This window comes from Canis aureus, chromosome 9, assembly GCF_053574225.1.
Source record: "Canis aureus isolate CA01 chromosome 9, VMU_Caureus_v.1.0, whole genome shotgun sequence".
Lineage (NCBI taxonomy): Eukaryota > Metazoa > Chordata > Mammalia > Carnivora > Canidae > Canis > Canis aureus.
In genome coordinates, this window is record NC_135619.1 from 30,507,648 (window position 1) to 30,530,724 (window position 23,077).

Sequence of the window (23,077 nt, forward strand, 5' to 3'; positions counted from 1 at the left end):
CAGTAAGTAGATGTTCCGGTCACTACTATTATCTGGGTGTCCAAAATTAGGCCAAGGGCAGAGAAAAGAAACAGCAGATAGACCAGCGTCGGCTTTAGGAGCAAACCCAGAAGACGCTCTGTAGAAGCTACAGCTTTGAACCCGGCCGCCGTGAGGGAGCCGTCGCCTTCCGACTCCACTCAGGAGCGGCGCCTCCCGGGGCGGCCTCCCCGAGGTCGGCGGGGTGCCCTGGGCGGCCGCAGCTGGCAGGGGCCGCGCGTGCTGCTGGCCAACAGCCCCAGCGAGAGCAGACGGAGGGGACGGGGTCAGGGCTGTGCCTCTCAATGTCACGCCGGCCGTTGTGGCCAGTGCTCTAGCTGCCCTAGAGCCGACAAGGGTGCCCCGCACACGTGGGCCACACCAGCAGCACCGCTTTCAGGAATGCTTTCTTTGCAGGGCCACCTGCTTTGCCGGACTGCAGAGCAGATGGCCCGAGGCTCGCGGTCCCGGGCTTGCAGCCTGCAGGTCTGCCGAGGCCCCCGCCCACAATAGCCCAGGCCCGGCCCCCAGCAGCCATCTGCTCCAGGACAGACCTTGTGCCCTGCAGAATGTATGGCTAATTAAAACGATTATGGGGGCACACACGGGGTTATTCTTTCCCAGCAGAGGTTGCTGAACTGAACTCAGCAGCCTTAAGCAGATGTTTGGGTTTTTCTTTTTCTTTTTCTTTTTTTTTTGGAAGGGGAAAGCCTTGCAAGCCCAGAGAGCAGAGGAAGGAAATTTGCTGGGATAACAACGCTCCCCAAACAAACTGAGCAGCAGCGTCCATTTTACGAGAGTAGCACACTCAGCTAAGCACAGGAAGTCTCTGGAAAAAACAGTGATCGGTTTAGAAGAGTGCCTGCAACCAGAACTTGAAGACTTTGAAAAACATGGCATCTATGGCATATCCAATAGTCCCAAATAGCTACAAAGCCCTTGCTCTGAGCCAGGTCCTGGAAGCCGCACTTCCTGGGACTTCATTTCTGCCACCCTGCCTTGAAGGCAAAACGGGCAGCAGAGGGCCTGACTGCCCAGCTCCCAATGTCTCCTCTCCGAACCCAGGGACAAGCTGCTCAGTTTGCAGGGTGATCATGACCAGAAAGCGAATCAGTTCCTTTATCTTTAAAAGCCATTAAAAGGGATCCCTGGGTGGCGCAGTGGTTTAGCGCCTGCCTTTAGCCCAGGGCGTGATCCTGGAGACCCGGGATTGAATCCCACGTCAGGCTCCCGGTGCATGGAGCCTGTGTCTCTGCCTCTCTCTCTCTCTCTCTCTGTGACTATCATAAATAAATAAAAATTTAAAAAAAAAAAAAATAATAATAAAAAAAAATAAAAAAAAATAAAAGCCATTAAAAGCTACAAGTACTGGGGACAACAGGAGTTACTGTATGATTTTTAAGTGCACACACATTTAGGAGAGCCCTGCTACATTGCCAGGAAGCCTTCGGTACTGCCAATGTGGAGAAATGCTGAATTTAAAAAGACTTTGAGCCTTAAGCCTCTTCCTTTACCAAGGCTGGGGAGTGTTCTCGGTTCATTGGATTTTTAAAGTCCCTAAAGGAAAGGGCTCTTTTCATATATCTGCTCATGGTATCTTATTCATCAGAGCTGCTTCCGGTGGAGAGTGAACCCTGTTTTTCCATTTGGAAAATATACTTAATGGCATAGCTGGAAAATGTTACTATTACCATTAAAATTAACTTGTTAATATTTTGTTGTCGGTTTTATTTTCTAGCTAGAAAATAATTACTGGAAGTTGTTGACCTGGAAGGAGGTGGGGGTGGGGGCTGGACGCCAAGGGAATTCCCTCTGGGATCAAGTCAGGAAGACTTTACCAGAACAGCAAAGCCTCAAAGTCTGCGTGAGAATGAGAGCTACCTTATTAGCTCTGAAGGGACTTCTTTATATCACTTTCAAGTGGTCTACAATCGCATCTTGAATGAGTGTTTCACCTCTGGGAATAGCCAAAGGATCTAATAGACTTAAGAAAAAGAAAGGGAAATGCTGGAATTCCATTAAAAAAAAAAAAAAAAGCTATCCTGATGATGTCATATCGTTTGATGGAAATAGATGGCACATCAGTAATGACACCGCTTACTTTGTCAAGAACTAGAACCAGAGAATCTGATGAGAGGAACGGGAAAATAGGTACATTTCAACTATGGAAGTTCTTAGCAGAACTTCGCTCAGTTATTAAGAAGTTTGCTCCAGCATCAAATATTCCCTCTATGCAATATAAATGAATAATTCACGAAGGTTAATTGCAAAGTTACACATATAGGAAAATGAACGTAAGGGGACCAGAAGTCAGTTTCCCACGGCTTGAAGAAGTGTGATTTTACATGAGGTAGTAAAACCAGTTTTGGGGGGGTGGTCTGTTCATTTTTAGTTCTTAAACCACCACCACCACCACCACCACCACTCCACACCCCCCACCGTGACACGGAGCTGTGATTTGCTCCTCTGTTGTCAAGCAAATGAAACAACCAGCTTCAACTTTTCTCCCAGGTCCTCACTTAAACTGTCTGGTTTTGGCTTACACTACTATTGTCTGTAGTTGAAGAAATAATTGTTTGAAGCCTCCTGCTCTCGATAATGATCTTACTAGACCTGATACATTCTCTCTGGAGGAAAACAGTTAACAAGGTGTCCCCTGTTTTCAACGAGGGCAGAAAGCAAAGTGGCCCTGCCCCAATTATATTCGCTGAACAACCTCTCCTACCAGGTGTGAGTTAACACAGAATAGAACTGGGCATTAGTTTGGTTTCTCACCCCCCCCCCCCCATCCACTTATCCTTAGAAAAAAGCACAAAATTCAAATTCAATGTCAGTTCAGTAGCCATTGCAGGTATGTGTAGAAAAAGGGAGGGAGGTACTCTTTGGAACCTAAAATCTCACTTCTGTTTCTTAACCACGTAAAGCAAAACAACCACCAGAACATTCTCATTCATCACACCTTATGCTGGAATCAAGAATGTGCCCTTTGTTGGTCTGGATTAATTCAGAATAGAATGTCCAACTAAACTGCCTTGAGTGAAAATGATCTCATTAAAAAAAAAAAAAAAAGAAGAAAGAAAAATCACCACTTTCCTTTCTGTGTCACCTGAGATGAGAGGTCGGACTCCCAAGGGAATCCATTCGTTGGATAAACACACTACATTGGAAGGTGAATGCACATTTCAGCCTCATGGTGGAAATTACTTGTCACTGGTGAATTAGCACATTCTGCTTCAGGGTTTCCAAATGAAATTCTGAAATACACATTTTAGTGCTGAAAATTTAGAAAGAATACAGTGGTCTTTCCCTATGTGATCGCTTTATGGCCTTGTGAACTAGACGCATAGGGGAGGCATGCTTAATAGGTAGGTTAGAGATTGGCTACTTCAGCAGGAAAGAATCAAATTGTCGGAATAAAGGTGGACTGAGAGGACTAAAATGTGTACAGTTTTTATTAGCTCAATATATACGAACTGAAACAAAAGTCCAACACAATCAAAAGCACCTGATAACAAGGTTTATTCTCATATATCCCATTCAGAGGATGAGGTCAAGGTGGTGGAGCATTTGGTAGCCCCTAACAACCACATGCATTCTCACCCAAGGCGTTCCATCACAGTGATGTACCATGAATGGTCATGAGAGGGATTCCAGGTCACGGTAATAAAGGAAGCCAGAAGCTTCCCATGGGACTTAGAGTAAAAATAAATTTAGGGGGAGCCTAGGTGGCTCAGTCGGTTATGCGTCTGCCTGCCCAGGTCATGATCCCAGTGTCCTGGGATGGAGCCCCACATTGGGCTCCCTGCTCAGGGGGAGTCTGCTTCTCCCTCTCCCCCTGCTTGTACTCTCTCGCTTGCGTGCTCTCTAATAAATAATTTTTTTAAATAAATATATAAATTTAGTTGCTTGAAAGCAAACTTTACAATAATAGCATCACTCTCATTTGTCTGCACTTCTATGTTTTCCTGGGTGGAGTTGCAGAGGTACAACTCCTGAGCATTATCTGTAATTTTGGTTGTACATATGGGAGAAGGTTTCCCAAATAAAGATGTTAGAAAAACTGTTGTGAGCCACTAACTCAGGAGCACAGGCTTGAATTGTCAATCCACAGCAATTCCCCTATTATGGAATAACCCTAGAAGGAAGGGGAGGGGTATTGTTTTATCCCTTCAGGTAACTGCTCACTTGTCTCTATAGGATCGGTTCCTAGAAGGAAGCAAGGTATCCTGAGGACACCATTCCATTGCCCATCCCTCTCCAAGTACTCACATAAATAAAATAAGAGTTCATCTTAGAGCAAAAATTGGTCTGTTGGGTAGCAACAGGCAGGATTCCACCCCATGTAACTTTTGACACAAGTTCAGGTCCTTTCATCATCATCCAAAAAATTCTCAAGTCTCTTTAGGAAAAATCAGGCATGTCTGAGAGCAGCAGAGACTGTAGTCTGAAGGCAAACTAGGATTCTCACCTTTCCCTGAGCCAGGACCCAACAGCTGAAGGAAACCCACAGTCAAAACCACGAAGGCCCATTTCCGGCTCCCCATCTGTCTACTCTTAATGAATTATTCACTCACGTCAAGAGACACCCATCCCCACTTTCCTCCTTCAGTGCTCAGTAGCATTGAGATGAAGGAAGAACACTGGTAACAAATATACTCAGGAAATAAATTTTTAACACCCAAGGGCAGGAGACAAACGGCCTCAGGCAACCAAAAGGGGTGGGGGAAGCCAATGGAAGAGTAAAGAACTCCTGACAGATGCTTAACTGCTTATAAGTTAAGAATAAATAAACTCCACAGGTTATTAAGAATGTTCTCCTCCCTATCGTTCCCACATGGAGACAACTCTAGAATAAGATTACCAGGCACTCTATGGGAGCACCTGGGTGGCTCAGTGGTTAAGCATCTGCCTTTGGCTCAGGGCATGATCCCAAGCGCCTGGGATCAAGTCCTGCATCAGGCTACCCAAAGGGAGCCTGTTTCTCCTTCTGCCTGTGTCTCTGCCTCTCTGTATCTCTCATGAATAAATAAATGAAATCTTTAAAAAAAAAAAAAAGGAAGATTACCAGGCACTCCAAAGACAAAGGTATTTCTGGTGCAAGCTGCCCAGAACATGAATTTCTATTGGCCAACTGAGTGGTCCTAAATTGCTGAGGCTCCTGTGGAAACTGGTCAAGAAAGGGATGCTATTTTGACACAACAGTGTGCTGTAAGACTGACATCCCAAGGAAACTATGTCACTGGACTGTAGATATCTGTGAAGGCAGCGAGCGTGACCTAGGAGCATGGCTGTGACACAAAGCCTGGACGGGCCCCCTCTTGTCAACAACAGGGATTTCAAACATGTCACATGTGAAGCTATTGAATTTTTTTTTTTTTTTTTTTTTTTTTGCTATTGATTTTTTTTAAAGTGATGAATCCCTTTGAAAACTGGCAGGGTCAATTCAGCTCACCAAACACTTCATTTTTAGGCAAGAAAGCATCTGGGTGAGCTTTGGTTTGAGTCCACTCTGGACAGAACAGACTCGCAAAGTCGGGGCAGTAGGGGGTCCTCAAGGAGAACTGACATGGAAGAGAAAGGACCCTTCCAGGCCTTTATTTGCTATTCTATTGAGAGAGGTTGTTGATCACTAAAGCTTCTATATACAGTGTCAGAAGGTCTCACCGAAGAGGTTCTGAAAGATTAAGGGAAGCTGAAGTACATAGGGGGCTGGAGGGGAGGCGGTGGTGGTGGTGTGTGAAATGGTTTTCCTGGCATGCCCTTCTACTAAGACACAGCAGCAAGATTTTGCCCAAACTCTGGCCTCTTTATTTATACATTAGCCCAAAGTCTCACTTTTTTTTTTTTTTAAGACTTTATTCATGAGAGACAGAAAGAGAGGCAAAGACATAGGCAGAGGGATAAGCAGTCTCCCCGTGGAGAGCTTGATGCAAGATTTGATCCCAGGACCACCACCTGAGTCAAAGGCAGACACCCAATGACTGAGCCACCCAGATATCCCAAAGTCTCAGTTTTAAACAGTAAATCTCACTGGAAGTTGATAGGTAAGATAAATCAAGAGTATAAGAAAAATAAGCTGCCAGCAACAAAATCAGTTCTGCCCAAGAACTTTCTGGATGTCTCCAGGTAGTAACTAGAAACTATCTCACCAAAAACTAAGTCGTCGTTTTATTTCTTAGCACCAAATAATAATGCCTCAGGCACTGAAAGTAGTTGGGAGAAAGGAGATATTAGACTTAAACATGTTTTCCAAATAACAAAAGCTTACCACTCTAAAGTGTTGAGACACATTTTAACCATTTTTCCCCCTTAGGGAAGTGTCTCAGGTACATCCCATACTACACAGGGTCATGGAACAGACTTTATGTAATCAAATGATACTCTTCCCGACAGAAAGGTAAATCTGAACACAGCAAGAACTGAAATATCTTTGAAATGGGATATGCAAAAATTTTTGTGCATGTGAGTACATGGGTTTTACTGGGGAAATCTAAATCCTCACAGGGACCTGAGATAGAGTCTGAAACTGACTGAACCCAAGCAGGGGAGTAGCCTCTGCTCCACACCAACTGGCCCCAATGCCATGATGTACCAGGCAGTGTTGTCATCTTTGCTTCTTGTGGCTTCTTCTGTCACTTCTCACCCATGCGACTCTTACACCATTTGGGGGGTTTCTAACTTTCTTCTCTAGCTGTTTCTTCCTCTCTTCTCACTCCCATGTCTGCCACTGTTCTCTCTCCTCTGGTGTGAGGACGGGTATTCCTTATCTTTAAAACAATGGTGCAAACTTCTTGGGATCGGCAGGCTGGTCCTGTGTCTTCTAGATTGCAGTACTATGGCTGGTTTCCTTTCTGTTCAGCATCTGGGCTCTTTTCAGTTAACTGTGGGTTTGTGGGCATTCTGGAAAGCTGAAGAGGCTGGATGTCTGACTGCTGGGGACATTATTGGAGCAAGTTTCCTGTGGACTTTAAAGAGCTGACCATAGGCATTAGACAGCAGTGAGCACATGTGCACACGTGCATACACACATACCTCCATCAGCCCACAATCGACAGCTACTGAGAAAGTTGAGGCGCTTTGTCTTTTTTCCAGCTTATGTTAATATTTGAAATATTTGCATCCCCAATCTGAGCTGGGATTTGCTAGAAATACTTAGAACTTGCTCAGCATGGCATTTTCAATCATGTTCTGTAAATGGCATGCTGGTAAATGAGCCGTAAGAAAAGAATAAAGAAAATGTTAGTGCTTCTCCTTTACTGGTAGATTGTGGTGTTGTGTGTACAAGGGAGATGAGGGAAGCTCGTGAATTCGACTACCAGGCATGCCTGGGTGCCACACTCCCAGGGAGGAGAGCCGTGGCGACTGCCGAGGCCACAGAACCAAGTCTGAAAGCTGCTTTCTCCCACCATGAGAGATAAGGCGCGGCTCTCAAGAAGATAAGCGCACCGCCTTCCTTTCCCTACCTGCCACGGATGCTGGCTTACAGATTGTGCACCAGGGGGTCAGCTTTTTACACAACTAAAGATGACAGTGCCCTGAGGAGTGCTGCAAGTGGCAGACTCCAGATAAGGTGAAAGGATCTGAATTATAAGATATATCAACATAAAGCTTGCACAAAAATGTCAGCTCTCCGGAAGCTGAAACAGAGAGGAAAACATTCAAACAACAGAAAAATTAGCCATATATACCCCCAAAGGCAAGTGGTAAGATTAGCAAGTAGCTGGTAACTGAGAAAAGCCATAAACCCCTGAGTTCTCCTGTCCCTGCCCCACACCTGTGGGCAGGTGTGAGTCTCCACACCTCTGGTCCAGATGGGTGTGTCCATCCAATTCCTTACCTCACCGTGGTCACTGGCTGGGGCGTGTGAGGGCCGTGCTTCTTCATCTAGTGGCTCGATCTCTGCAAACTCTTCCACAGATTCTTGAAACTCCGGTAAAGACCTTCGTCCATAACGCTTCCCACCTTTAACATATTTGGGCTGAGCTTCTAGTGAGCAGTCTAGGCAGGGAGACAAGAGTTGAGGCCACATTATATGACAATCTCAGCCCTTGGCTGACACTCACAGCTGTCAGGCACAGCCTCTTATACTCGCCCCAAAATAAACCACCACTGTTAGCCAGTTGTGCTGGATGTGGGCGTATAGATGAGCCACCAGGTCAGATTCTAATTCTGAATGATTGACAGCACCCCAAGCACATCTCTGCATACAATGGGAGACAGGCAATACCAGCAAGGAAGAGTGTCTGACTTAGAGTGCAGAATTGAGATCAGGATAAAGTGAGGAGTCACATTTGTTCTTCTGTTTATGAAACTGGTATCTTGCAGAGAAAGGAAAAGGGAGAGACACATTGGAGGAAGTCTTGGAAAATAATGAAAAACCAAACACCATATCAGCCCTATTCGTATTTCCACACCCCTCTTGTACCTCAGTGACTCCTTTGTTAACCCTCCCACCTTCTGATCTAGCAGACAAGCAGGATGACAGAACAAAGAAACTGACACAGTGGATCCTGATAAATTAATGACAGCCCATCGCTTACATGAAACCTGGCATCAAGATCTCACTATAAAATTAAAAGCTGTGGAATAAAATAGTAAGTGCACAACTGTATAAAGAAAAACAGTATATTATGTTTTATTCTCGTCATGAGCTACGGTGTTGTATGAAATAAAAAGGAATATGCAAGAGGGGAGAGTCATTTCTTGACCTTAAAGGACCTCAGCATTCTGATGTAACATGTTGAGTGCAACATTCACCACCTTCACCAATGCTGCTACCACATTGCTGCCACCATCGCCACCACCACCACCATTAAAGCAATAAATACTTCACTCTATGCAGATGTCAGCTTAGATATATTTTTTTAGCACCTTCCACAGAATTAGGAGCAGAAAATATTCTATTAACATACCAAAGATTGGCAATACTTTGATTTCGGTTCTTAACATCCATCCACAAGAGCCTAGTGTCTCTCAAGAGAACATAGTGTGGGTTCTGTTTGAACATGACAGTCTTAACAAGATGTCTCAACTCAGACATGTAGATTTTCAGACAAGGTATGTACACACATCATCAACACAAGGGTGGTTGATGAAATAAGAACTAAAAGAATGAAACCTCCTTTACCACCATGGAAACCACATTAGGGGTTAGCCATCACTTTGTAGCTTCCCTGGAGGACCAGTGATCCTGTTTGATTAACTCTGCCCTTCCTCTGGTATAAGCTCAGATTTCACAGATGTGGTCAAAAGCATTCTGAAAATGCTCAGCAAAGCTCAGAGTGAAGTATTTATGCTTGCTCTATAATTTCTAGTGATATTTATATCCAGCTTTTTAAAAGTCCCAGCCAAGTCATTTTATTCTGGTTGAGCAGTTCTCTTGCAGGAAGGGTTTTTAAGCATACACAATTTATACTGAAAATCACATGCATATTTGAAGGTACCTTTCTTCAGAAGAGAGTGTGTCAGCCTGTGAGTATTCAGGAGCGGCCCAGACACCCGAGCTACTTGTTGGCAGCTGACACCCACAGATGCTAGTCAGATAAGAGGCAATGCAGAACCATCCTTAATTTATTACACATTCTTAAAGTTTACTGGCAGACAACAAGATACACCATTAGTTGATGATGGGGGTGTGGGTTTGGAAAAATGGAACATGACATTTTCCCAGAGTGAGAACAGTTGTGGTCTGGGGATGGAAGTGGCAAAGGAGCTCTTACTGCATGCTGCGCTTTTACAGCGGAAGACAGTAGTGGGACAGAGCATCCAGCTTAAAACAACTATTGTAATTTACTCCAAAACCCACCTGTGGGTGAAATGATTCCCTAGTTATTTACCACTACCTCATGCCATGCAGGGAGCCGAGGTGAATTTTAATAAGAGACAGAAGGTAATAGATTGTGAGCCATTAGGAGGGACCCTGTGAAATTTGGATCTACTTTGACTTATGTTTGCATTGCCAAGAATTTTTAAATTTTTTATTTACTTTATATTTTATTACTATAATTAATTTGAACAAACTTTAAGTTAGTATCTTTGACAGAATTTAAGTACATCATCACAAAGTCAATTTCTAGAGAAATCTATTAAACCGTAAACTCTTTTTTGGAATAAAGACATTAGCATACACAAAAGAAAGATGGGATGTTAATGTTATCTCATACCAAATTTCCCAAACCATCTATGTGACCAATAAAGAATTAGACTAATCAAACCAATTATAGTTACTTCTTTGACTTATATACTCACCTATCTCTCTCCTATTTAGAACATGAGTGTCACTGTATTTACATGATAAGAAGTGAATAAAATAGCAAAAGTAAGGATGTCCAGAGAGAATACTCATGGTCAACAGTCCATGTGTTAAACATTTGAAAACCATGTTTCTTTCAATCAGTCTCAACCAGGCCTTTAAAAGACCACAGTAGCAGTCCACCAAATGAATCTTCAGACACCCTTACATGTATTTTATGAGTGCATCCAGATGTAACTTACACATTTCAGGGTTTCATCATGGAACAATGATGCCGGATAATATGGTGTTGATTTACTTAGAAATGAAATTGTTTGCGTCACATAGCTTTCTTTAACGTAAGTGTAAGTAACTGCTCCAATCATGTGCTCCAAGGAGGAAGATGAAAATGCCAGGAAACAATATAGAAAGGATAGCCAAACTTTCAATGTTTTATTTCCTTGAACATTTATTTATGATTCTATCTGGACTGCCAAGCTTCAGAGTCATTTTTGTTTCTTTCAATTTTCTATTTCTCCTATTTGACAAAAATAAAAATGGGCTTTGAAGGAAAGAGGACAAGCCCAGCTTGCGCTTGCCTAGAGTCTTGGACCCCATCCTCGGAGAATTTGTTATGAAATACACCAGTCACAGTAAGATGGCTTTGAAGCAGTCCTACATGACTTAGTTTAGATGATCTGAGTCTTATTCCATAAACTAAACATTTGATTATGAGTAGGAGAAAACAGAAAAATCTTGATTCACTCCCCTAAAGACTGCTGAGAAATATGGAAGCAACTAACAGTCTCTACAGAGCAGATGGGGGAAAAAAATCTACCTGGGGAATTCAAAAGAGATACCATTTCTCCCAGCTTTAGAAATTAAAATCTGTAAGCTCAGACACCACATTCTTTACTCCTTATCTTGTCTGTCCCAAGAAGAGAAACTCCAGACCTGTGATAATGTCCACCTTCCAGAATCAGGATGAACCACCATGCATATATAAGATTTATGACCAGAAGGTCTTGCACTTATAATAAAAGGAAAACTGAAATGCAGTCCAGTGAGAATGACCACTCAGGGGAGAAGGCAGCTGCAGGCAGGGAAAACCAGATACCCACCTGCCCACCCCTCTGGACTCCCTCCCTGGCTCAGCTCTAGCGAGCAGTACAGAGTACGTCATCCTCCCCCTCGGACTGAGTACAGCCTGCTGGAGCTAGGTCTCCACTTGCAACCTCTGCTCTCCAAAGGGTAAAACAATGAGAATCCCAAAGGAAGCTAAAATAGTTACGGGAAAGCCTAGGCACCATTTATTCATTCAATGAACAGGAAGTTAAAGGAGAGTTTCAAAGATACACTCCAGTATCAGGTAGATTCATTTAACTTCTATTTACTGAACACCTGCCACGGACAAAGTATTATACTGTACCTGTTGAGGGACAAGATGGATATTTTATCACTTTTCGATTTAAACCTCCCTGTTCCCAAAATTGACCTGAGGATATTTCCAGGATGAAGAAGAAAGCTTTGCCTTTTTGGTGCTGATACTTTTTTTTTTTTTTTTTTAAGATTTTATTTATTTATTTATTCATGAGAGAGAGAGAGAGAGAGAGAGAGGCAGAGACACAGGCAGAGGGAGAAGGAGGCTCCATGCAGGGAGTCCGACGTGGGACTCGATCCCAGGACTCCAGGATCACACCCTGGGCTGAAGGCGGCGCTAAGCCACTGAGTCACCCGGGCTGCCCTTTGATGCTGATCTTCTTTTTTTGAAATTGTTTGTACAGACCCTTGCTTTCTCCTTCCCTTCTTGCCTCATTCAGTTATCCTGGACAATCATCCCCTGGGACACCAGCCCCTTCCAAAGCCAAAGGCCCTCAGCACAGAGTAATGCCAGTCTGAGGCCCTCCATAATACATTTCTGCTGAGCTCATGGGATTCCTGAAACTCATTTAAAACTAAGGAATCAAAAATGAAGCACAGGCAAGCCTCAGGACGGGCAGCCCCAAGAAGCTTCCCTGGGAAAGAGCTGTCAGGCAGCAAATGAGCACCACCCAGCCCCATGGCACATCCCCACCTCCTTGCCTCCTGTGAATACCCTCACATGCGGATTACACAGAGCACAACCCCATACCTGGTATTAGATAAGAGAAAAGGGAAGAGAAAGAACTAAAGGAAGACCAAGACCGAGAGAGAGGGAGACATGGACAGACACGGTGGGGAAAGGGAGAGGCGGCGGGAGAAAAGAAGGCAGGGACCCAGAGGCCGACAAGGGTGCCAAGGATGGCGGATGGGCGTGACCAGCAATCCCCAGGGCTGAGTGGTCTGACTAGATGGTCTAGGTCGCCCTAAAGCAGTTGAGGATCAACTGGAAAATGCTTTGAGTTGCAAACCATGGTATGATTGTTTCCACAGCCTTCTCCGAGGGGAATCAGTTGGCTGATCCTTGTTGGAAGGCCATGCATCTTGAGCTATTTGGGGGAAGAAGGCAGGGATTCATATTTCACTTAAATGAATCCTCCCTGTTGTTCCAGGTTCAACTCAAAACTTATTTCTATCAAGTAGCTGCTTAGGTCCAACTTTCATGGAACCTTTTCTCCTATGAATTTAGTGCAACCCATATTGTTGATAGCTCCTGATTTCATAATGATGATGGTTATATTTTTCTAAAAGCACTTTACATGTTAGAATTACCAACCCAGCAGATCTTCATGGAAAGAGGCTGGGCTTTGATTCAAACAGACCTGGACCAGGATCCTCAGTCCTTACAAAGATTAGGAGTACTTAATGTCATAAAGGCTTAGCCTACTTATCTGGAAAGGAAAACAATAGGAGCTCAGTGGGACAGTCACTGTTCTGTCAAGTAGCTCCTGACCTTGAAGCTCCAGACATACTGCATATCACAGCATATCGCATATCGGGTCACCCCAACCCAGACTTCTGTGGGACCAAAGGTGGCCTGAGGTCAGTGGGCTGGGCCAGTGGAGCAAAGTCAGAGAGTTCATAACCCCCAAACCTGCAGCAACCTTCCTCAACCTCATTTTTTTGTACTGGGTAAGACTGGTGGCAAATGAGTGATGTTGTTACCCAGTCTGTCATCTCAGAAACTGGAGCCACCTCTGTATCATTCTTGTCCTGATTTTCTCTTCCTTGTCACCTCCTTCCCCTTTACTCGTGGGCTGATATGAGAGGGACACGTCAGTTTGCTAAGACTCTGTAATTATCCATGTTCCTGCTTTGGAGACCTTCTCGGACTCTGGAGTTGACATAAACTTACAACATCAGCACAACTTCTGAGTCAACTGTTTTCCTCACGTGAGTATTTTGGGTTTTTTTGCGTAACGTGTATTTTTTAAATGAATGCCTTCTTGCCCTTAGTAAAAACGAAGCACATGCAAAATCATCACAGGTATTCTTAGTAAAATCATCGTAAGCATTCTTCTGCAGCACACTTGAATTGTTATTTATTCTTTGATTACAGATACATCACAATTTGCCTAACTATACCTTATCAATGATTTATTCTTGATATATATTTTCCCACTATTTTCAGTGACTATCCTTATACACATATCTTTGTGGACATCCATAGCATAAAATCTAAGAACTGCATTGATCAGCCAAAGGCATTTTTACATTTTCTGGTGCCTGTTCATTGTTTCATATAATTCCAGGAAGGTCCTATCATTTTATGTGACCAGCAACGGGCATGAGCATTCCCAATCCCCGCCCCCTCCCCCAACCTTAGGAAAAGACTTTTTTTGATGGTGGTGGTGGTGGTGGTTTTATTTTGCTTTTAACTCTTGGAAAAAATGTTCTGGTCCTCACTGTTAGCATTTCATAGATGCCAAGGGAATGGGCAACTAAGTTCTTACTTATCTAACTCAACCAGAGAGAGGACAAGAGAACATAATTCTTGGGCCACTTGTGTGTATGTCTCCTAAAAACAGGGCTCTCGGCCAGACTTTGGTGCCTATCCCAAGACCTCTAAATGCAGTGGCAAACACACATCTTCAACTGCTGCAAATCAGGGTCTAGCCTGATGCCTGGTCATTAAGACCTGCTTCAAAAAAAAAAAAAAAAAAGACCTGCTTCACTGCACACTTGCTGAGTGAAAAGATACGTTTACTATATTTCCAGCTTCTTTAAAATATAAGAAAGATAATTAAAGTAGGACAGCTCCTAGAATTAGGAATATTATTTAAAAAAAAAAACAAAAACAAAGGGTCATCTGCCCTAAAACTATGTACAGTCTTACTTTCCTAATGATTTGGCTTTTCCAGATCTGAGTTTTCCCTCACCAGGTAAACAAAGGGAAGATTTTTACATTAACCATATCAGGGAGAGAAAGGGCTTCCAATATGATGCTAACATTTACTACTGAACAGAAATCTAATGCAAGATGCATTAAACAAGGACAAAAATCTCTGGAGAGCAGATCCAGACAGTACGTTGATGCCATATAGCTTAGAGCCCACGCCAGCATTTCCATTACAAAAATCCTATAAACCAAAGCCAGAGAAAATTGAATAAATAATAATCAATAATTAAGCTTTTGTCCTTCTTTTATTCCAGGAAAATAATTTTAAAAATTAAACTATACATGTAGATATGAAGGAATTATGTCACTGGTGTTAATCAGCTAGGAATTTACAATTCCCTACATCCCCAATCTATTTTCCTGTCCCTAACTGGGTATTAGCATTTTTCATTGTGGTGCTGGTGGTGGTGTTTTTAGGGGAAAAACTCTTCCCTAAGAGTCTTAGAATCATAAATTATCAGGGTAAAAAAGATGCTGAAAATCATCTAGCATGAAAAATCATCACACTAATTTAAAAAATAAAGAAACTGTACCTCAGAGAAATAATAAGTGGCAGGATCCAAGTCTATGGAAATAATGACTTAATTCCATTTTTTCTCAAATTCTTTTTTTTTTTTTTTTTAAAGAGGGAGTGAAAGAGAGAGGAGGCAGGAAGGCAGAGAGAAAAAAATCTTAAGCAGGCTCCACACCCAGCCCAGAGCCTGACATGGAGCTCAATCTCACGACCCTGAGATTGTGACCTGAGTCAAAACCAAGACTCGGACACTTAACAGACTGAGCCACCCAAGTGCTCCTTCTCTCAAATTCTAATATAGTTTTGCTTTTATTTACATATAACTGTCTTTTATTAGAGGAATATGAAAGCATGAAGTCCACTAGGCATTTGTCCTCAGCAAGCAGAACTTCATAGTGTCCATTTGTGTTACATAAAATCTGGTTAAGAAACACAAAGCTAGCCTTTCTCATAAACTTAGATGTCATTTCAATATTCAGAGATGACACAACTGACTCTTAGAGCTAAACAGATTTTAAGTATTTTCCAGGACAACCTCTTTCATATATAAAGTGACTAAAGACCACAGAGGTGGTGATATACACAGCCACCCAATTAGAGAAGCAGAGCCAGTATTTTATAACTCCTGGCTCAAGGGCCTTTCCACCATATCAAGCTGGGTTTTCTATATTTTAGTCTGGTACAGCATCTGGTATTTTTAACTTATTAAAACCTTGGGTGTTATAAAATAGCCATTCGTGACCCATTCTGTTTCAAAGGCTGTGCACTGTGGCCCCATTTTGTTTTCAGTCACCTTCCATAGTTGAAGGGCAATCTTTTCTCTCAAAGTCTAGCTGGCCTATTGAGTTCGAAGGATAAGACAAAAATACCACAGGTCTGGCCCTTACGGTACAAGCTGAATTAAGTACCAAAAAGCCAACGAATGCTGTAGGCACGGCCATTCCTGTCACTAATGATCAGGTGAAACTTGCTCTTTCACTCCTTCCTGCTGACTCTGGCCAACTGTCAGGATCTTTTTGGCCAGGCTGTACTGACTGAGGACTGGGTCTGCCCCCCGTTCATCCATCTGGGGGTTAACATTCTGAAACCAGAGCTTCCTAGAGAGGACTAGCCCCCCTTGGTGATATAGTGTCACCATCCTCCTCTGCGGCCATCTGGGAGACATCAATGAAGCAATGTGCCTCTTCGGGCCTCGTGTGCTCATCCATAATGTCAGCACCTTCTCCAGCCCCATGATGACATGGTCTATGACTTAGGGGATAGTTATCTTCATAAAGGGGAATGGGGGGTGAACTCAGGTGGACTCTTGATACCGCATTTGAGTCCTGATCCTTCTTTCTCTGTCTCTCGCCAGCCAAGCAGTGAGCCTGTGGGGGCTGAATCACATTTTCGAGTGGGTGGGAGAATGTTTCAGTGGAAAGAACTGCATGATCCCCAGGAACAACTGGAAGGGCCAGAAAGAGACGGGCAACAGACAGAAAAAGCAGAGATGCTCAGGAGCAAAGCGGGGAATGTGGGAGGCAGGGCTGACTCACGCTTCCTAGGAGATAACAGACTCTCTGTGAGGTGCTGGCTCAATCCTAGACTTCATTCTACCAGGCCAAACACGGGGGGACGGGGGGTAGGGAGGCACGTAAAGGCTGCAGAAAATGCTCCTGATAAGTACTTTGCTGCTTCATTATACTGCTTTGGGGGGTTTGCTTTCATCAGCAAACCTGATGAAGGTTTGCTGCAGCCTATCCAAAGGACGGAGCACACAGAGAAACGATAAAATCCCTTCTGTGTGTTGTCCAGGAAGACATATCCAAATTACGGTCTCAACCTGCACAGCAGTGGGGCACACACATAACTCTGAAACTGCCATCTGGAGCTAGATTCATAAATGTTACTTTTCGGCTATTACCAAGCTCAGCCAGCCTTTGTCTACCTCCTTCTCCTCCTATTATTTACATCCCAACACTGAGCAACTCTAGGTGGTACCCCTCACATCTGTGGTCACCAGAGAACCGTACATTTATTACGAGAATATTCCGGCAGGTGACAGCACAGGTTTTGAAGAAAGGGCAGCAAAAAGATCATGTGGGCTAGCGGCAGGACTGCCCATTCCAAACCCACATAAAGGCACATGATCCACACAACAGAACAACAACAGACTTAACGCTTAGGTTACGGAGGCGCTTATTAACTAAAATGGGGACATGTCACCAGAGCACCACTCAGGATCCCTAAAAATAACAACAAAAATGTGGGACCTCATAAGAGTAAAAGCCCATGTTCCAGCAGTGGTGATCTCTACAGACATTCTCAGTCTAGAAAATCCCCAGAAGGCAATAACCTCCCCCACCAGCTCACTGTGCGCTTCTAGAGAACTCTGGCAAGCCCCAGAGTTGTTGATAACCTTCTTAGGGATAGTGACAATAGGCAGAAAGGGGAGATTCGATCTCGAATCCAAAACACTGCTAAATGCAATGTTCATACATGTGACACAAATCTTGAGCATTCCAGAAAGTATAATGAAGAACTAGATCACCAGTGAAGAAATGAGTTCCCATCTGTGCTTTATCTAGATAGGTCACATTGAAGGAGTCTTTGTAGTGACAAAATGTTAATGATTTCTCTTCATTCTCAAAAACTGGACTATATTTTTGGTATCTTTTTAAAAATAAGTTTTATTGAGATATAATTCACACCATAAATTTCACTCTTTTAGTGCCCAAACCTATGGTTTGGAAAAACTCCTACCTGTAACTGCCATCACAATCAAGATATGAAACCGTTTCATCACCCCAAAAATCTCCTCACACTCCTTTATAGCCAACCCCTAGCCTGACAACCCATAACTGGATAAAATTGGACTGTATAATACAAAGTTCAGCCCTATTTAGACTTTCCTTTAAATATTTACCATATTTCACTGATCCTAAGACAGACTCACAAGCACTATTGTTATCAAGATGAAAGACAACCTTAAATAAGTAAAAATACCAACAAACACCACAAGACACCCCACACCCCCAGATTTGAACACTGACATTAGGATAGGTCTTATAATCAATGGCATTTTACTATTTATAGCTGGCAAAAAAAAATTTCAGAGATACATAAAATAATGATGTCTTATAATCAATGGTGTTTAAAAAAAAACAGTGACGTGTAACATTCTTTTATTTTTTAACATCCGTTGAACATTTATTACGTGTGAAGCATTCTACTCGACACTGAAAATACAAAAATGAACATGGTTTTCAAGAACTATCGCTTGAAATATATATTATCAATTACAATATAATGTGATAACATCTATAGTAGAGTGTTATCCACCTACTAAGACTAAATGAGATTATCTCTAGATTGGCCACCCTTCTTTCAGGCAAAATCCTCCCCCCAACTCAGATCCTTCCATGTATACCGGAAGTAGGATAAAGGGAGCATCGTTCGGCTTCACTCTGCTCATTCCAAGAATGAGTTACTGGCATGCCATCTGACACATTGCCTAGAACAATCCAATTATTTGTTCTATAATACTATGTTGTGGTAGGGAAGCCCCATTTTAGTGTTTGACAGCTGCAAGGCTCTTAGGATAATATCAAAAGACCAGTCACTGGAAATAACTGTTTAATCTGTAAAAGGCAGATGCCCAAATCTTTCATGGACATGCTTCAAGGTCCCTGAATTCTTCCCTGGACAATTTTTAAAGGAAAATGTAGAGAAGAAAAGATAATGAATGCTCTTACCTGGTTCTTGAAAGTGCTCTTCATTTGACAGAGTTCTAGACAAGATAAGTATTAGTGCTTCTTTAAATTGGTCAAAATGCACCTAAAAATAAACAATTAAAAAATAAATTCAAAACAGTTTCTACAGCCTTAAGGAAGTAAATCCATCTTCAAGGTACCAGAACCATTTGGTAACATCCTGACAACCTTGAAGTGAGTCATAACCTGCTTTTGTTCCCTTTTCTTCGTTTCTTTAAAGCACTGGAGGGAAAGTGGACTGATCATTTCTGACATCCCAATGTCATAAACACTAACGTTAGTATCAATATTTATTCAACCCCGAGGGGGAAAGCTATAGAGCAAAACCCTCTTTGTAAACTCAGAAAAAGATCTGTTTTGAGCTCAACTCCTTTTATTTTTCTGAACAAGACCACAAGATGTTAGGTTAGATATTAGGAAAAACTTCCCAAGTAAATGATCCATTGAAACAATGCTCCAAAGATGCTTTCGTCTCTAAAGACATTCTAGAAGAGAGTCTGTGACCGTTTGAGGATGACTTGAATATAGTCTTGCCTGAGGCAGGTATATAATATTTATCTCCCAAGGTGCCTGTGATTCTATAAACAGAAAGAAACCAATAACAAACACAGAGAATAAAAGAAACTTGGGAAGCATTTTCTTGAATTCTTAAAAATACAATTTCCTTGATGGAAGGATGAAAAGCATGAGTTTTATTTAAGTAACTACTCAGAATTGGGATATTGCTTTGGTTGAAGGGGTAAAAGAGTTTTCTTCATAGCCAAGTATATTCTGTAACTTAAATTTATGTGATCTCACCATGGGGCAGAAGGGAAAGATGGTATTTCTTTTTGCCATAATTCTAGTTTGATAATGTGGCACCTATTTATATAGAAGCCCATACGTAAATATAAAGTCAGTAAATTTGATATTTGTGTTGCTATGGGTCTCTTTGGACATCATTACAAAACATTGCCTAGAAGTTTAAATAGAGGTGACAGATAAAAACCACTTCGAAATTACATTGGAAAAAGAAGCAAACCTCATTAGTAATCTAAACAATGGAGGAAAGAAAGCAAATGCCTTACCCATGCAAACTGATACAAAGGAGAGGAGTCCACTGAGGTTCCTATGTCATAAAATTGTATATGCTTGCAATGCACCATACTCTCCCAAAGTATATGTGATTTTTCTGCCACATCCATTTGGATCACTTAGAACTACTTTCTAAAATTATGTTCCTTTAGATAGTATACACTAAAAATCAGTATACTCCATAAAGCCAGAGCAGAAATCTGTCAAGGCAGGGGAGCCTGGGTGGCTCACTGGGTTGACTGTCTGACTCTTGGTTTCAGCTCACATCATGATCTCAGGATCATGAGATTGAGCCCCACGCTGGGCTCTGCGCTCAGCAGATAGTCTGTGTGGGATTCCCTCTTTCCTTCTCCCTCTGCCCCTCCCCTGGCTCCTCTCCCTCTTAAAAAGAAAAGAAATCTGTCAAGGGAGGCAGGGCATCTGCTAGGGAGCCAGGGCCCTGCAATCAACGAAAGGTTAAGAAACTGCAAAAAGGGAAGTGGTGTTGATTAGGGTTCACAAGGGACAAATCACCAAGGAGCCTGCAGAAGGGAAGAGGGCCATGTCCTGCTAATTTGCCCAAAGTCTGAGTGTGGGCTTCAGGCACTGTGGCATCCTGGCTCCTGTTTACAGGGGCAAAGCCATCTTCCCAATCAGCCAGTCCACAAGCAGCACATATTCAAGGGCTCTCCCAACCAGGGACACTTGCCAGGCATTTACTACCTCCTATTAGAATCACTCCTTCCTGGGCTCCCTGGGTGGCTCAGTGGTTTGGTGCCTGCCTTTGGCCCAGGGTGTGATCCCGGAGTCCTGGGATCGAGTCCCATATCGGGCTCCCTGCATGGAGCCTGCATCTCCCTCTGCCTATGTTTTTGCCCACCCCCCGCTCTGTGTCTCTCATGAATAAATAAAATCTTTAAAAAAAAAAAAAAAAAAGAATCACTCCTTCCTCTCAGGCGATCAGTAGGAGGGATAGGAGCACAGGCTCTGTGCTGACCCTGCCTCAACCACTTACTTCCTGCTCCAAATCAGCTAAATTACTAAACCTCTCTGAGCTTTAGTTCACACATGTGTAAAAATGGGGATTTCTAATGATTTTTATGATTCATTCAACAAATATTTATTGAGCAGCTGCCATGTGCCAGGCACTATCCTAGGCCCTGCTGACAGAGCCATGAACAAAATAACAGAGAACCTGGCATCACAGAGTGCATCTTCTCAGGAACGTCACAGGGAGCCTGGGCAGCTAATGTGTTAAAAGCACTGCATGTGTTTTATGTTATTTATAATGACACCTCCCTCACAGTGGCATGAGGAAATTAAAATGAAAGTTATGTAAGGTGTCTAGAATTTCCAGGGAGTTATCAGGTACTCAGCAAGTGATCATTAATATCACTTGATAGGTATATGGCATGACTGTTTCCTCTACTTTTCCAGAGAAATGGCCACATTTTCAAGCAAAGCAACTGGCCATGAAAAGAAACCAAGATACCCAAGTGCTGTGGGTGACAGCAGGGGTCTTGCCTCCACACCAGGATCCAGACAGTTGATCAACATGAGAGGAACTGATCCAGTGTGCCGTGTTTAGGGACCTCAGCTCAGGCAGGCAGGGAGGGAGAGGGGTGTTCTTCTCCCTTAGGATACTGATGGTAATGACCTGAAGGAAACCTTGGTCTCTCCTTGCCTGTTGTAGGTTGAACAGAAAGAGGCTCCAATTTGAAAAGGAGGTACTTGCCTTGAAAACTTCAAGTCCTTTATCTTTCACTTGTGGGTCTCTGCTGGGTCTTCTAAAGGTCCAAGGTTTGACAGAGGTTATTAGAGAGAGCCCTCCTGAATCTAGTCCTTACACAGTTCCATTCAGTGAGTATTAGCCAGGAAGGTTGGCCAGGAGTCTATGCACCTCAATTTGACTCCCTCTGAAAAATGACCTATACCTATAATCTGGATATTAATTCCATTCAACTTCCAAGACTTTGTTACACCACATTGTAGGGACACTGAGGCCTCATACAAACACACCACCCTTCGAGGTAGTAAAACCTCATCTCATATGAAGATTGCTTATCAGTTAATGGAAGAGCAGACAGTTGGAAAACAAACAAGTTATGTCCAAAGCTGAGGAAGGCATCAGAAAGCCCACATTCTTCTCATAGAAAATGCCATAAAACCAGCTCAGGAGTGATTTATTCTCACTTTACCTGATTTATTATAAGCTTTGTTTTCCTGCTTCCCAACCCAGTATAGATTGAAGCAGAAAATAAGAGAGAGGAGTGCTCTGAGGTGAATACCTCAGAAGTAACTGCTGACATCTTGGGGTTGAGTAAAGACATGAACTATCTTCTCTCGAGCAAAAATAAAGTATAATTTTTACACTTAAAAAAACCTGGTTTTAAAAACTACACCAAGGACACTTGGGTGATTCAGTGGTTGAGCTTCTCCCTTCAGCTCAGGGTGTGATCCTGGGGCCCTAGGATGAGTCCCGCATTAGGCTCCAGGGAGCCTGCTTCTTCCTCTGCCTATGTCTCTGCCTCTCTCTCTGTCTCTCTCATGAATAATAAAACCTTAAAACACACACACACACACACACACACACACGCAAAACTATACCAACTATTTAAAAAGACATGCATTCAAAACCCTAATAGGCTAGGATTATCTAGTGTTGAGACAAGGATCTATGTGCCAGTAAGGAAGTGCAGGGAGTATGGCTCTTATAATATAAACAAATAACTGATTGACCAAAAAGATTTTAAATAATCAAGAAAAGCACCTTATGATGTTTAATAAAAAGTTTGAAATCCCAAATGGTTAACTTTATTTTTAAGACTGTCACTAAATGGGGTAAGGGATCCAGTTGTTAGAAAATTGGATTAATGTGCATCCTGGATAACACGAGATGAGCAGGTATATTATTGCAGGTTCATGCTTTCCCGGGCATTTGATCTCACAACACCCACGTGAGTCAGTCAAAGCAGGCATCTCCCTGTAGAATTGAGAAGACAGAGCACAAAGAAGGGATGTGCCTTGCTAGATATAGAGGCCTCCCTTCTTGAAGTCTCGGGGTTACGTGCAGAACCCAGGACTTCTGACTGGACTCAGCAAAGCCCAGCAGCCCTGCATGCCCCAGGCATGCTTCACTGCTGGTCTGGCCTCTCAGGGAAATCCCTGTGCTACTCCGTTACATACTCAAC

At 42.9% G+C, this 23,077-nt stretch overlaps 1 protein-coding gene across 16 annotated transcripts in view; it reads right to left on the minus strand.

The window, feature by feature from the left end:
* Positions 1-23,077, minus strand: part of NIN (ninein) — a 98,388-nt gene that overhangs the window by 57,883 nt on the left and 17,428 nt on the right. For 11 of the 16 annotated variants that reach the window (XR_013386194.1, XR_013386193.1, XM_077909250.1 and 8 more), the window contains exons 4-6: positions 18,816-18,897; positions 9,462-9,551; positions 7,856-8,016 (exon numbers count right to left, since the gene is read on the minus strand). Coding sequence is in view for 14 of the 16 variants with exons in the window: in XM_077909250.1 (XP_077765376.1) it covers positions 7,856-8,016; positions 9,462-9,551; positions 18,816-18,897 (333 nt within the window). In the remaining 2 variants the exon portion in view is untranslated. The remainder of the gene's footprint in view (positions 1-7,855; positions 8,017-9,461; positions 9,552-18,815; positions 18,898-23,077) is intronic. The other 5 variants (XM_077909262.1, XM_077909253.1, XM_077909251.1 and 2 more) reach the window with 1 other exon arrangement.